At 47.0% G+C, this 16,286-nt stretch overlaps 1 protein-coding gene across 1 annotated transcript; it reads left to right on the top strand.

Annotated features, from left to right (window-relative positions):
* The first annotated feature begins 1,002 nt into the window (after nucleotides 1-1,002).
* LOC115777701 (protein FAM49B-like) lies at nucleotides 1,003-16,121 on the top strand. Its single transcript, XM_030725663.1, has 11 exons — nucleotides 1,003-1,148; nucleotides 7,484-7,557; nucleotides 8,384-8,505; nucleotides 10,300-10,405; nucleotides 10,575-10,711; nucleotides 10,789-10,866; nucleotides 11,931-12,047; nucleotides 12,618-12,697; nucleotides 12,784-12,910; nucleotides 13,979-14,049; nucleotides 14,128-16,121. Exons 2-11 carry the CDS (start codon nucleotides 7,485-7,487, stop codon nucleotides 14,195-14,197), a joined length of 981 nt encoding a protein of 326 aa, XP_030581523.1. The 5' UTR covers nucleotides 1,003-1,148; nucleotide 7,484; the 3' UTR covers nucleotides 14,198-16,121.
* Nucleotides 16,122-16,286: the final 165 nt, after the last annotated feature.

The raw sequence follows: 16,286 nt of genomic DNA, 5'->3' as shown, positions 1-16,286 counted from the left end.
GGGGCTTGATTATTAGTGGTGGCCAGCCCCTCAGGGATGGATGGATGGATGGATGGATGGATGGAGTTGGCAGACTCTTCAGAATCCATGTGATGCTGTCCGTCTCGCTCACAGGCTTCTCTGCATCCATCAGTCCATCACAGCTGTCACAGGGCAGGAGGCGGGGCTACACCCTCCACAGGCCACAGTTTAGACTCACCAGCTGACCTGACAAACACACACACACACACACACACACACACACACACACACACACACACACACACACACACACACACACCACACACACACACACACACACACACACACACACACACACACTAACTTATTGGTGTAGTTATATGCTGTTATTTTGAGTGAAAGTGTGTGTCCCAAAGTTTTTATAGAGAGATGAAAGTTTGAACTCTGTGTTTATTGGCTCGTTGTTGTGGAGGTTGCTGTGCTGGAAGCGCTCTGATTGGTGCTCAGTTTCTGGACACGCCTTTAAAACATCACTGATCAGTCAAATTTATGACCTCTGGATAACTTGGAGACAAACACAGTGGTCAAATTTTAGTGTCTGCCTAAGAAAACAGCGATATTTATAAATGAAACTTGTAATTAACACACGATGACTAAATAACTGTTATTGTTGTTTCTGTAACGCTGTTGTGGAGTTATAGATACAGACTTTCATAAACAGCTGACTGAAAGCACAATTTTATATAAACAGCACATGATTTCATTATTATTATTATTACAGTCCTCTCTGAGGAGGATTATAATATAAAATAAGTGGAGCTACTTTCTCATAATTATGAAGCTACATGTGACCTGCCTCCTGACTCCTCTCTGAGCTCCAGCGCAGGTCTACTGGTCCTCTCTCTTCTTTTAGTTGCTCTGGAGCTCAGGTTGCCTCCGTTGGCCGACTGTGAGGTTGCAGCTGCGGTTGCTGCCGTCACAGCCCGCTGATTGGCTCAGCGCTCAGTTCCTCCTGAGGAAATCACTCCTTTTATAGTTAACGGAGCGCCGCGCGGTTGTTTTCCGGGTTCACACTCGCGCAGCATGTAGAGGAGGCGGACCGCCGGGAGACACCTGGACCACTGCGGACACACCGGAGCCCGGACGCACGGCATCGATCCGCACGTATCGATCAGCTATCAGGGAAGGTAAATAGCGGGGCGGAGGGGGGGGGGGGGTCGTGTTTTGGGGGAAGGGAGGGGGGGCTGGTGGGTTTGGAGGGAGGAGGGGGGAAATCAGTCCTCTGGGTGGATCCTGGTCTCAGATCAGACATGTCAGGTCCTGCAATCTGCAGACTGCGAGGAAAACACGACTCGAAGGTTTAAAGTTCACTTCTTGCTCCGGCCTGCAGCCGGAGCGCGTTTCTGCTCTCAGATCAGATTTATAAACCATCCTCCACATCACGGCTGAAGGTCCAGACGAGCCGGCAGCGCCCACAGTCCGGGCTGAATGTAATAAGCAGCTAAGTAACGCGTATTTACGCAGAAAGAGCACCCAAGGAGTTTCCGGTCAGTCCGACGCTTAAGTGCAAAAGTGTAGAAGTCCTGAGTGGAGGGAGGAGGCGGATGCTCGGAGAGCTGCAGGCTGTGATCAAGTGAAAGCAGACAGAAAGCTGAAAGCAGGAGAAAGGTGGAAGGAGACGCGCTCAGCGCCGCATCGTCGTGTTTCCAGCCGCGGCTCGGCGCGCTCAGTCGGGCTGCCAAACTGTAATCACGGCGTTACAACGACGTCTCTATGAAGTCTGTTTACCTGCTCACACACCAGGCTGCAGCTGCACTGTTCCCATTTACTGAGTTTAACTGAACAGCAGCTACATAATCAATACAAGAACCAGCTGCAGCTTTAACATAAGAATAATGAAGTGTATGTTAGCTCAGCTGAGTAGAAAGTGTTCCAGGCTGGTGTTTTATTACAGATCATTTGTGATCTAATTAACCTCAGGTTGGTTAAAGAGTGTAACAGGTTACATTCATTTATGATGAGTGCACTATATTATCACCAAAGTTGCATAAACTGACTTTAACTGAATTTGTGCAGGTTTACATCATTGTTTCAGTTTCTTTATTAGCTGTTAAATATGCTAAACTAAGGTTGATGTAGTCAGTGTTATACTGAGCACATGTAACTTTCCTGCTTCAGTAAACAGAACTGGATCTGACTGAACCCGTGCAGCTAAAGGTCTGTAGTGTTTGAGTAAATGTTGTGCATGTAATTTACAGCACTTTGTGATGTTACTGGTGTGCAGGCCTGACAGACCCAGCTCAGCCCATGCAGGAAACACACCCACATTGATTCATTATAAAATGGGCCAAAGTGGAGCTGCTGACAGCAGAGCTCCTCTAGCTCTGTGGACTGTATGAAGTCCACTTTACGGTGACATAACTGACAGTTTAACACCTTTTATCTATGCATTCATACCAGTCTCGATAGCCGGGGATCGGTCTGCCAGGGCCTCCACCCTCAGCCACCGGCTGACACACATTGCACCCGCCCCCTACAACGCCTCCTGTGGGTGGTGGGCCTACAGGAGGGCGGGCCCATGTCTCCTCTTCAGGCTGCGCCCAGCTGGGCACCACGGGCTAATGCCCGGCCACCAGATGCTGTCCCTCGAGCTCCCTCCCCAGACCTGACTCTGGGGTGGGGCCCCGGTAACCCTGTCCTGGGCAGGGTAAACTGTTCCCTTGGTGACTCTTCCATTGGGGCCTTTGTCTGGCCCCTCACCCAGGACCAGTTTGCCATGCAAATTTATTTACATGCCAAAGGTGGATAACACAGAGCTCTTTACCTTGGGGCTTACCTTAATGTGACACAACTAAACGACTGACCTGCTTTAACCCGAGGGCTAACTTTAAATAAAACCGTCCTACAGTAAGAACCTGATTGAATCTCCAAATATATGATTTAATCAGATGACTGCCCCTCCCTGAGCCTGGTTCTGCTGCAGGTTTCTTCCTGTTAAAGGGAGTTTTTCCTTCCCGCTGTCACCAAGTGCTGCTTACAGGGGTCGTTTAGACTGTTTTCTCTGTATTATTGTAGGGTCTTACGTGTTGTGAGGCAACTGCTATAATCTGGTGCATTATAAATAAAACTGTTGAAATGAATGAGACACTTCATGCAGTAATTTCATGCAGTTTTACACTTTTGGCCAGAATAATCTGGTTTCTGTGCACATCAGCAGAGTTTGGGGGAAGTTTGAGCTCTAAGTATAATTAGAATCACCACAAAGCAAAAATAAGTCTTTGTGCTCAAAGCTGCAGAAACTGTGAGAGCTCAGACGCAGTTTTGCAAATGTTTGGACGCTGACCATCATTTTCAGTTTTATGATGAATGTAACAGGTGATCGCAGCTCTGAGGTGCTTCATGCTTTACAGTCTGAGCTCATTTGAACATCATCACAGATACAGCAGCTGCAGCTGTCAGATTAATGCAGTAAATACTGCAGTACATTTACTGCCGTTTTTCTTTGCACCATGATGTGAATGAGGCCATTCGGTGTCGTCTGAAGTATTCACTATAAGACTGCAGTACTGGGAGCACCACAGTTTGAGTCCTGGCTACTTTCTGATATGCTGTAAATCTGTTTATGGCTAACCACAGTTTCTGCACTCATACCAGCACCAAACAGCCTCTGTGTCAGATGAAGGGTTAGGGCAGTTACCTCCATCACCTCCATCCTCTAACAGGCTTGCTGTTTGCAGTTCAGATCTCAGAGATTCTCTTTAGCGTGTCGGCTCCATGTTGGTGTCAGTCAGCTTCTCCTGACAGATTTAGTACTCAGGCTGAGAGCTGCTGACCACCTATCAACCACCAGGGCTTAAAAATGAAACCAGTGGTGAAGGACCGAAACCTACGAGAGGAGTTCGCTGTTAGTGGTGACGAGTGTCGCCATGGACTGTTAAACATGTTTACAGCCTGACGCAGAAGCTTTGCTCTCTGGAGAGAGTCTCCCCCTTCATAACAGCTGTACGGGGGGGAGCATGCTTCTATAACTCACCTGTTTAAATTGAATTAAGGCTTAAAGTTTGCATTATTAGGGGCGTGGCCTCTCTGACTGACAGGTAACACTGCTAGCTGTCTGCTAGGCTAACCCTGAACTGGACCTCTGGAGCGTGTTTGTGCTGTTGGAGCCTTTTGGAGCATTTTTAATGCAATTATCTGACCAATAATATGGCTTCATTGGACTAAGAGGAAGAAGGCGGAGCTCCAGTTTGCTGAGTGAAATTCTAGGATTTGATTTGGATGTGGTTGGATGCTGTAATTAGCAGGTATCTGTGTGATTCACCCCCTCAGAGCTCCCCCCTCTAACCCCACAGCTGGAGCTGTGTTCTCTTTATTTAGGTGGTGTCTCGTCTGCAGCGGTGGTTAGCTGCAGTGTAGAAACTGATCTGTTTCCTCACATCACACATTTTGCAATCGTCCACCAGCTCCTCTGATTTTGGAAGCAGTGCTGTGGTCTAAAGTAGAGATGAGCCCAGGAAATGAAGTGCAGACTCATTTGCTGCTTCAAACTGTCGGGATGAACGGTTCCTCATTAAAAATTTCTGCAAACCACATGTTCCTTAAAACAACATCACATTTCAGCGGGTTAGTTCTGAATGGAGGGGAAGATGTGTTCACTTTAGCTCAGCTGCTTCATGCAGCCAGAGATCATTTTTAAACTTTAAAGAAGTCACAGAGGCTCAGGCTGGGCCTCACACTGAGCAGAGAAAACCAGCTGACAGTCTTATTTCTGCACAGCACCATCATGTTTGAGACTTTTTTATATCTGATGAATATCCTGAGATTAAGAGACTCAGACTGAGGATCAGTGCGTGTAAAAAGAATAAGCTGGAGCGTCTCTGCACTCGTGTTTGCACATCAGTTTTTCTCGTGCTGTTTCCTGGCAGCTTCTTCACACTCGTAGCCGAGGAGGCGGCTTAAAAGGTGCTAAAATATGAAGTGACTGCAAGAATGTGTTTAAGTACACTGAACTGATATGTCTGTATGTGCAGCTGAAGCTGTAATGTCTGTGATAAAGAGGAAGCCAGCAGAGGATGAAGGGATCGGTGCTTCGTAGTTTGCACATAAATGATCTGTGTGGAAACTTCCTCTGCAGATTAATGTGAGTTTGGTGATTGAAGCGGTTTCTGTAATTAGAGGAAGAATAAGGCCGACTCAGAGTCGATGTGCTGGTCGGGTTATCGGTGCAGTTCTTATTTTTGGTGTCTTACCTGAGCCGAGCTGCTCGCTCTGCTTTACTTCCTCTGTTTTTAAATTTAGGCCAAACTTTCAGAGACTTCATCACTTCCTCTTTTCACTGTTTTCACCAAGAGGTGCTGCTTCCAGTTCACTCTGCAGCCCACAAACTCAACACGAGTGAGCGCAGCCTTATTTTCAGTTTGAGTTCAAATGCAGCTGAAAACGAAGCTCCAAAACGCCTCAGCTTCCTCTGACGCGCAGCAGCTTCAGCACAAACATGTCTCCCACTGGAAGCTGTTCATGTTTCCTCTGACATCAAATTTAGCTTCTGCCAGCTCTGAACCACCCTCAGTGAGTGAAAGCTGCGTAATCAGGGGTGAAATAAAACCTCAGAGCATCAGCAGCTCGGACTCGTCCTCTTGGGCTGAACAGAGAAGCAAAAGCTGCAGCTTGTTTCACATGTGATGTGACATCAGCAGCGGTCACAGGAACTCTGAATGTGAAGAACTATTGGCTGGTGCGTCAGCTGGAGCTGTTGGAGCATATGAGCACGCTCAGAACGCTGCTGACTGACGGTCAGAGACTGTATATGAAAGATGGAAGGAGCTGCCATGAAACACTGAAATGTAAAAACGTGATTTCATGTTTCGAAGCCTTCGTGTTGGTGTTTCGCCTGCTGCCATGTTGGTTTTAGCATATTTGGAGAGGGTGGGGTGCCACAACCTTGGTTAGTAAGCTGCATCACACAGACACACAGACCTGCTAAAATCACAGCGTCTGAAATCAGTGAGTCATAGTGGCCATCTTTTATATACAGTCTATGGCCGGTCTCCTGATCGTCTCAGTGCCGTCGGCCTCTTTAAGAACTCCACACTGACTCCACGATGCTGAGATCAGGGCGCGTGCTGCTGCTCTTCTGGATGAAGATGCTTGTGTCGGAGTCTGGCTGAATGGTTGGGTTTGAGTCATTTTATGGCAGAGATGAATGTAAACGTCCACAGTGCTGAATGTTTGCTGATCTTCACACTACAAAGCTCCTAGCACCCTCCGCTGACCTGCTAGGGTTGGGTCAGCCACAGGAACTCTGGGGTCAGAGAACCTGTAAGGCTGAAACACCTGCATGTTGTAGTTTAGGTGCTTCACCTGTGACCTGTTCATTGTCTCTGCTGAACATCATCTTTAATTAATGGCTGAAATGCAGTTTTCTCAGCTCTGTTACAGCGAGCGTGTCCCACTCTGTGCTCTCTGTGGTCTGACCATAAACTCACCTGCATCCTGTATCTAAGGCTGCACAGAAGGATGAGGCCTCAGCAACATCCAGCTCTTCCTGGCAGTGACCTTTGATATGAGCACTGTCCTCTGTCACTGTCTGTCTCACTACATCTGCCTGTGAAGAGTTACGGTCAAAAATATGATCCAGAGACTCAGGGCAGCGCTGATCCATTTAAAGGGTCAGTGCTCAAAATCTCCCTTAAATGGAGCCACGTTTGTAAAGAAAATGAGTTTGTGGGTTTCTCTGCCAAACCGCTGATTCTGCTGTTGACTCTAGTTTGGAGCTTCTGGTCCCCCAGCTGCTGACAATCAGGCTCATCGTCACTGGAGGGAATCTGAGAGATCGAGATGAGATCTGCAGCCAGCAGCATTCCCACATCTCCACAGTCTTGGACTGAACTTTGTCCTCCAAGATGGCCACGCTGGCCCCCACAGAGCAGGTTTATCAGACTTCCTCCAGAATTTGGGAGTGCAGAGGGTGGATGGCCCGCCTGCAGTCCTGACCTCAGCCCCACTGCACACCTGTGGGATCAGCTTAGTGCGCTGTTTGTGTCACGAGGAGGTGCTGGGCTGTTGTGTGTGGTTCTTCCACATGCTGCTGAGGCTCCTGTTTGTTACATGAATAACCTGTTAAGTTGCCAACATGTCTGTTTCTTTAGACTTCAACCATCCACAATAAACTCCAAACAGAGGCAACAGCAGGATCAGCTGTTCAGTGCGGTCCACATGCTGACTCCGCTGTGCTCACACTTTAATCACGTGTGTCAGACATCGAGGGAAAAGATGCTAAAAGGGCACGCTGTACGTTACCCTGTGACCTGCTGACCTGATGCTGGTTCAGCTTCACAGACCACAAAACTCCCATTCAATGATTTTACATCCACAGAGCAAAACCTGTGTGTAAATGTTTCCAGCACATCCTCCTACAGCAGGGCTGCATCACCTGTGTGCATCACCTGTGTGCATCACCTGTGTGCATCACCTGTGTGCAGCTTTGAGTCTGCTCATTGATCACTGTGATTGTGTTTTACAGCATGGGGAACCTGATCAAGGTATTAACCAGAGACATCGACAACAACGGAGGAAACTTCTTCCTGGACTTTGAGAGTGAGACGCACAAACACACAAAGTGCTCACAGAACTGAATTTGTTATCATGTTAATGTTTGGGGACGTCAGCACACACAGAAACAGCCAAATCTAAGGGGGGGCAGAGGAGTCCTGAAAGAAGGATTCAGACTCTGTCATCCACCCAGAATCAACTAAAAATATTCTTTCTGCAGAAACGATCATTGATGCTGCCTGAGAGTGAGTCCCAGAGTGGGTTTGGACCCCACACTGGGACCCCACACTGCTGTGACCTTTAATATTAACACTGTGCTGTTCTTTAAGAACAGGTGAAAATAAATAGAAGCATCACTGCAGAATTTATTCAGATAAAACTATAAACTGAACTTATTAATAAACCAAATGTTTTCACACATAAGAAATTCTCATAAAATTATGAAGAAGCTAAAAAAAGGGAAATGTTGTAATTTATTTGTGCATCACCTGCTCAGCAGGTATCTGTCACTAAAAGCTGAACAGGGTTAAATTTGACTCCTTCCTGCTCTGATACTTTCTCTTCATGCTGGAAGCAAGAAATAAATAAACTCCACAGTTTCTTCCTCTGCCTCCCCGCGGTGTTTCCAGGCAAGAGAACAGGAAACACAGGAAACACAGGAAACAGGAGCGTTTGATCAGACACAAATACAGTGTAGAAAGTTGGAGCCACCGTGCAGGAAAAGAATAAAAAGTAAAACAGATTTTCTTCACTTTCAGTCAGCAGGCTCTCCAAAAACAGACAAACTTATGATTATGTGCAACATGTGAACAACAGACAGGCTTTATCTGCTCCAGGGTTTGACCTTTGATCCTCACCTCTTGGTTTTCAGACGCTCAGCCCTCGCAGTCGGAGACGGAGGTGTGGGAGAAGGTGAACCAGGTACTGACGGAGGCTCAGGTCATCCTGGAAGACCTGCAGGCATATCGAGGAGCAGGAGAGGAGATACGACAGGTGAGATTGTTCTAATCACTGAGTGCACGTGCAGTGACATCTGTTTCAGATTTTAGGCATTTTTTTATCCTGTAACTGTGCAGCAAAGTAGGTTTCTGACTCTGAGCAGTGAGAAGTCACAGGAAGAGAAACACGCTGCAAAGGTAGAGCAGGTGGTAGACAGAGAGCTCAGTCACATGTGAACAGGAAGGCATGACAAAGATATTCTCAGAGTTAGTGTGACTTACACTTCCTGGGGACATCACCATCACCTGATATGCATCCAAAATAAACTGTGTGCAAATCCGTGCAGAGTTCTTCTTCACGTGCTTGTGCAGGTTTTCCCTTCTCACATCATCAGGAACACGCAGAGGAGGGAGGGTGGAGATACTGGAGCTGCAGGCAGGAGGAGAGGAAGACCTCAGAGGAGGCTCATGGATGTAGTGAAGGAGGACATGCAGAGGGCTGGAGTGACAGAGGAGGATGCTGGGATAGATGGAGGCAGAAGGTCTGCTGTGGTGCCCCTAAAGGGAGCAGCTGGAAGAAGAAGATCATCTTACAGATCAGAACCTAATAAATCATTCATGCTTGTGAGCAGGAAGTCATGAAAACAGAAGCCAGAAGGGTTAGGGTCAGGTTAGAGTCAAAGTTCAGAGAGCTGCTGAGCTGCATCACAGGTTTATAGTGGTGACATCAGAGCAGTGATGCTGTGACCAACAAACACGTGAGGCGGAGCTTAGAAGTCGATGAAGTCAGCTTTAACAGCAGGCTGCAGGAATACTGAAGCCATCGCACCCTTCACTTTGGTTTCTTTATTGCTGTAACATAATCTATATTTAATCTATATCACCTTTGTCACTGTTCCGCTGCTGTACTGCGATCAGTTTGGACCGGAGAGCTGATCTCAGCGTTTCAGTGATCAGTGAAGGAAAACCTTCCTGATGTCAGATGTGACAGAAAGATGCTGCAGATCTGCCCGAGAATCTTCAACAGTAAGAAACGATGAAGCACCCACGGCACACGGGAAAAAGGAGCTCAGTGTGATTAATATTCAGACCCTGAGTGCAGGTGATGGGAGAGCTCTGAAAGCCCCTCAGTGTCAGTCAGTGATGATGAAGTCATAGATATGATGGATATGAGGAAGGTAAGGTCTCTGTACGGCTCAGGTGATGACAGCGTCAGGATGAGAGGACATCAAAGGTTCAGTTTCTCTGTTTTAAGTTTACATCTTTGGAAAAACGCACATTATGAGAGTGAAAGTTCATAAACAAAGGGAATGGAAACAGCAGAAAGGAAGCAGGGCACTAATTTAAGGTAATGATTAATAAAAATGTTCCTCAGCGAGGAAACAGGAACACGTTTTTAACTCACTGAGCCGTGAATGCCAACGCTGTCAGCAGGACCTGACGGGGAAACGTCCACAGGAGGGCGATCACGCTCCGACCTCCTGTCACACGGCAGCAAACGGCCGTGACCTTTGACCTGCAGCAGCTGAAATACTGACGTCTGCTGTTTGTGGGGAGCTGAGGGATAGTTAAAACCACGATGACAGAGGAGAGTAACACGCAGGAAAGGAAAGGGAGAAAGGAATGACAATGAAAAGCAGCCTGAGAGGAGCTGTGAGGGAGGCAGAGGATGTGTGAAGATGAAGAGTAACAAAGATGGAGTCTGGCTCAGAAGAAACTCAACTTGTTGTAAATTAGATTTGGTGAGAACAGTCAGAGTTTCCTTCTTCTCTGATCAGTAAATGAACAGTTTCTTCCCTCTGTGTGTGTGTCTGTGTGTGTGTGTGTCTCTGTGTGTGTGTGTGTGCAGGCGATCCAGAACCCCAGTGTGGAGGGTGTGCAGGAGAAGGCCTGGTCTGCTGTCGTTCCTCTGGTCATAAAACTCAAAACCTTCTATGAGTTCTCCCAGAAGCTCGGTAAGAACGACGGCTGAAGCTGGTTCAGGTTCTGTTTCAGGCTGTTAACATCTACGAGTCAATGAGGACTGACTCACTGCTGTCTGATGTTTGGAGATACCACGATAGGAAGCACAAAGAGACGTATTTTATCGTACGGTCTAAAATGAAGCGTTCCGTGTCCCCTCAGAGACCAGCCTGCAGTGTCTCCTGGACGTCCTCACCAGCTCCAGCTCCACTCCCACTCAGCACCTGGAGCAGAAACAGGCTCTGGCCCGTCAGTTCGCCCACATCCTGCACTTCACGCTGCGCTTCGACGAGCTCAAGGTGCGCTCACGCCGCTCCTCTTCAGCCGTGCTCTTCTCTGCTTCATCTTCTTCATCTCTCCTTTTTCATTTTTCCAGATGACCAACCCCGCCATCCAGAATGACTTCAGCTACTACCGCCGCACCATCAGCCGCATGCGAATCAACAACCTGTCTGTAAGCCACACACAGCCTCAGAAATTAATGATCTGCACTGAAAATGTACAAATATGTCAGGATGGTAAAAATAGGAAATGAGTGCTGAAATGATGGCCTGTATATAAAAGATGGCTGTAGCCCTGATGATGTCACCCACTGGGTAACGTGGCCCCTGCTGTGAAGTGTCAGACTGAGCCTTTTTACTGTCAGCCAGAGCGAGGGGTGGATCTGCCCGAGGAACTCCAGCTGTCAGTCACAGTGTAACACAGTGCTCTCAGCTTCATCAGCTTCATCAGCGAGGACAAATACTGAAACGCCTCTCAGGCCGACTCAGATTTCAGTGTGAACGTTAAGCTGATGGTCAGTAATCCAAACCATGTGACAGCGTATTAATGACCAGCCTCGTGCTGCTGGTGGATCATCTCAGATGTTCTGTTTTCAGCGTCTTCTTCCTGTCATGTGACGCTGTTTGTTTGAGAACAGTTTAACCATCATCCTCCATCTTCCCTGTGCTAATGTGTTTGTTAGCCTAACCACAGCTTTGTCGCTAACCATCAGGTAGCACTAACTTCATGAACCCTCCAAACGTTGCTGCTGTCTTTGTTTAGGTCCAAATTTGGAGCAGTTGGTTTAGTCTTTTAGAAATCCTTCAGTCAGAACAGGGTGCATCATCTTTGGATGAGAAAGGTCATTCATGGGTGGAGTTGAGGACCCCATCAGTCTGTTTTTATAGCTGCACGGGTCAGTCAGCATCTCTCATGGAAGCGTTTAGATCAGGGGTGGGCAATCCCAGGCCTCGAGGGCCGGTGTCCTGCAGGTTTTAGATGTGTCCCTGATCCAACACACCTGAATCAAATGGCTGAATGACCTCCTCAGTATGCAGTCAAGTTCTCCAGAGTCCTGCTAATGACTTCTATATGTGATTCAGGTGTGTTGGCTCAGGAACACATCTAAAACCTGCAGGACACCGGCCCTCGAGGCCTGGAGTTGCCCACCCCTGGTTTAGATGAAGCTCACAGATCTGTTTGCAAACTTTAAATCTACCTGGAAACTATATGAATCTGTAACTCTCACTTCTTCAGTCTGATGCAGGCAATGAAGTCAACAACGAGCTGGCCAATCGGATGTCTCTGTTTTACGCCAGTGCCACGCCGATGCTGAAGACGCTAAGCGACGCCACATCAAAGTTTGTGTCAGATGTACGTTCACAGTTTCACTTTATAATTTACTGTTTTCACCTGTTCAGTGCTCAGCTTTTCCTGTGAGAGTACTACACTGTACTGCATTGTACTGTACTACACTGTACTGCACTGAAACCTGGTCCTTCTTACTTCCTGTCATGTACCTCCTGCTCCACTGGTGGACAAAGCTTCTAATACTGAGGTCAGCATACATGCAGACTAAACACTCAGTTTAGCAGCTGTTTTTTTAAACTTCTGGATCTGTATGATGTCATACAGAAGCCTCCACACCAGCCAATCAGATGAAGGCTAGCATAAATGCTGAGGAGCTAAAACAGCTCGAGACAAAGACTGAATGAAGGGCTGCACGAAGGCTGAGTGTGAGATAAAGAACTGAGAGTTACACAAATATGGAGCTGGAACGAGCGGAACAGTCCGCTTCATGATCACGAAGTCTCAGAGCTTCATTTTTTATTGCTGAGTTCAGAATATTTGACTTGTTTGTTCATAACTCAGCAGCAGAGGTCACCCTCAGCACATGCACAGCAGGGCCTCCAGTTTCACTCTTGTCTCGCTCTTGTCGCTCAGCATCCAGAGGTGCCGATTGAAAACACGACAGACTGTCTGAGCACGATGGCCAGTGTGTGTAAAGTGATGCTGGATACACCGTAAGTCCCTGAACACAACACGATCATCATATTTTTCTCTGCTGTGAAGTGGCTGCATGACTCCGTGTGTGTGTGTGTGTGTGCAGGGAGTATCGCAGCCGTTTTGCCAGTGAGGAGACTGTGTTATTCTGCCTCCGTGTGATGGTCGGTGTCATCATCCTGTATGACCACGTTCACCCGGCTGGAGCCTTCGTTAAGACCTCCAACATAGATGTAAGTTAACAGGTCACACAGTAAGTTAACCAGCAGGAGCTCAGAGGGCTGTGTTTTACTGATGAACCCGACGGCAGAGCTGAGCTGAGAGCGCCACTTCCTGTTAATGCCACTGTACTACAGCTGGATACACACTGGGACACGCTGGTCCTCAGCGAGTGAGACTGAGTGAAGCTAAATGGCTAAAATTATTATTTACATCCACTCGTAGACGAAAAAGCAGACGTATTATTTTAGTTTTCATGAATCCATCAATAGCATACTCCTATTAAAATGCTTACATCCTTTACAACCAACACCAGCCTTCTGCTGTGTGTACTGGATCAGTTTCTAACTGAGAGGCGTCTCTGAGGTGCAGCAGAGCAGCTGGTGTTGGTGGTTGAAGGGGATGCTGTGACTCGTGATGTATACTCACAGAAAGGTGCTTTAATACAGTCAGAACCTGGTAGAAGATCTAAAAATGCAGCTTCTTCCATCCCTTTTCTCAAAAACATGAGTGACATCTGCAAAAGAAAAAATGTGCATTTTTTTTTTGGCTCCAACTCCAGACTGATCCTGACCATCGATGAAACAGGAAGTCCAGAGAGGAAGCTCTTTTCTTTTCTTCCTCTACCAGAGGAGCCGTCCATTTAGAAACACGTGGCTTTATGAGCAACACGCCACAGACACCTGCCAACTAGAGCATCCATCAATCAAAACTGGAGCTCCGCCTACTTAGTCCAGTGAAGCCACAGCAGCCATATTATTGGTCAGATCATCGCATTAAAAGGCTCCAACAGCACCAACTCGATCCAGAGGTCCAGTTCAGGGTGAAGCCGTGCAGGCAGTTAGCAGCTATAGCCACCTGTGTCCACCTGTCAGTCAGAGAGGCCACGCCCCTGATGATTGATATTTAGAAGTTGATTGTAATAATAATTTTCCTCTCATCCAATAAGACAAAAACAGACATGTTAGTGGTGCTGACATCAGAAACGACCCCCTCACCATTTAATCATCGCCATCAACTTTCCTCGTGTGTCTTGTGAGAATGAATCCTTACGTTGAGCTTCTGCTGCTCGGCTCTTTCAGATGAAAGGGTGCATCAGAGTGCTGAAGGAGCAGCCGCCCAGCAGCGTGGAGGGGTTACTCAACGCTCTCAGGTGTGTGAACGCTCCACAAACACATCCAAAAATACCAGCAGAGGATGTTAAAACGAACTCACCCTTCCACCCCTGCAGGTACACGACCAAACATCTGAACGATGAGACTACCTCCAAGCAGATCAAAAACATGCTGCAGCAAAATTAACTCCTCATGAAACTGGAAGGCTGCAGGAGGTCAAAGGTCTTTGGTCCACATTTCAAAGAACTACTGAACAAACCTTTACTTAATATTTGTATGTGATTATTGTTTGAAACTGTCATTTTGAAAAAAGTTGTTTTGTTGTTAGGAAATAAGAAAAAAAAATAGAAAAAAAGGACATAAACCAAGAAAAAAAAGGTTAGATATGAGCTTAAGTTGCATTCATGTCACACGAGGTTTACAGGGATCGGTATTCTGCCACCTAGTGGACATTAACAATAGCACAGTTGACTTATTGTTGTGAAGTTCTTTTGCTGGTTGTTGCATATTTACAGAAAGTCATGCAGAAACATGGTAATCGTGGCAGCGCCCCCTGGCTGCAGGGTTCGCGCAGCATCCTGGTGATGTCATCATAAAGTCTTTGAGATCTGTAGCATCCAGCAACTCGCCTTGGGTTAGGGCAGTAAAAATATCTCAGCAGCAGTGTGATCATCACGTGTCCTTCACGCTGTGACTGCAAGGAATAAAACAGGAAACATCACTGAAGGTCCAGATGATGAAGATCGACTGCGGCTCAGGTACGCGTATGACAAACAGGGCAGTTAGACCATCGGCTGAGTGCTTCAGATTACCTGCACCGACCTGGAGGTCTGCCTGCCGCTGATTCTGCTCGACTCCCATTTGTGAAACACAAAGATAGTGATGGACCCACAGGGGACCGCTGCACGAATAAAAGCCCCCAACGTTCAGCGCGCGTGTTCAGCAGCTCACCTGTACTCTCTCCTGCGACGTGAATGCAGCTCGGACAGCCTTTACAGATCAGGTGAGTCCACCTGTTTAAAGTGCTCCAGTAGTTTCATCACCACATCATCACAAGGACTGTTTCCAGAAACAAAAATCTTCCACCAGAGGAAACCTTTTTGATTGAATTCCTCGGCTGCAGTTCTTACCTCAAAGAAAAAACCCTCTGTGGTTCATTCGAAGGCCCGTTCCTCTTAAAGCGGCATAACGGGAACAAAACGTCTCAGCGCTTTGGAAACTTTTAAATCTGAAACACGAACGAACCCTTCGCGGTCCTGAGGAGTTTTTACTCTCCTCTGTTTGTTAAACTCTTAAATTATTTTTTTCAGTTTTGTAAAATGAGAATTGGTTCGTTTTTAGGGCTTAAAGTGTTTTTGTTTCCACAATCTTGGCAATCGCCTGATGTCACAGCAAACAAAATCAAAGCGCAGCGAGAACCGCCCATTGTGACCCGACAGCCGTGTGCAGGCAGGTCAGGTTATGGTCAGCTGATCCAAAGGTCACAGCCAATGAGCATCTGGAAAACTGATTTAGGACGCAAACGGCAGCCTTGTGCGACCGTCTGCCTGCAGAGGCTGTTTCAGCCTTTGAAGCAGGTTGACTGTAAATCAGAGGATTTCTCAGTGTTTAACTTTTGTGTTTTAGTTTAAAAACAACCTCTTTGTCTTATGAATGTGCTGACTTCTGAAAATCATACAGAAGCTCTGAATTATTTGATGGTACTTTGAAGGTCCTTTGGTGGGAAAGGCTTTAATTCCTCATTTCAAACAATTTCATGTCTGTTCTCTAAACTCAGCTGAACTCGTGTTTCTTTTGTAAAGCGTAAACTGAAATGTTTTATTTGAAAACAGGAGAGTGTTTAATTACCGGGGGGAGGGGAGGGGCTGAGAGTGGGGGACCAGCCAACCAAAGAACCACTGTGACGAGGAGGCGGAGGCGGTACTGAAACGAGGGACCCGTCAGACCGACGTGGACTTTTTAGAAATCCCCGCAGTGGCCCGGCTGACCGGAAACTCTGAGCTTTTTGTTTTGCTTTGTGCGTTGTTGCGGCCGTTTCAGGGATTTTACGGCATTAAGTGTATTTTACCGATTGTCTGTCAGCCAAATAAAGTTTTTACATTTTTAAGAATTAAGTATCTGTCTCTTATGTTCTGTGAGATAATGAAGTCATGGTGGGAACATCCACAGAGGGTTCATCAATGAAGTCCAACTCAAATGTTTCAGCGTCATGCCCTCAGCAGACCACAGGGGGGCGTGCTATGAAGCTGGCATTAAGAATCGGGTGTTGGAAGCA

This window comes from Archocentrus centrarchus, unplaced genomic scaffold, assembly GCF_007364275.1.
Source record: "Archocentrus centrarchus isolate MPI-CPG fArcCen1 unplaced genomic scaffold, fArcCen1 scaffold_64_ctg1, whole genome shotgun sequence".
Classification (NCBI taxonomy): domain Eukaryota; kingdom Metazoa; phylum Chordata; class Actinopteri; order Cichliformes; family Cichlidae; genus Archocentrus; species Archocentrus centrarchus.
The sequence above is the reverse complement of the archived record's forward strand: the minus strand, read 5'-3'. Positions and strand labels throughout refer to the sequence as shown.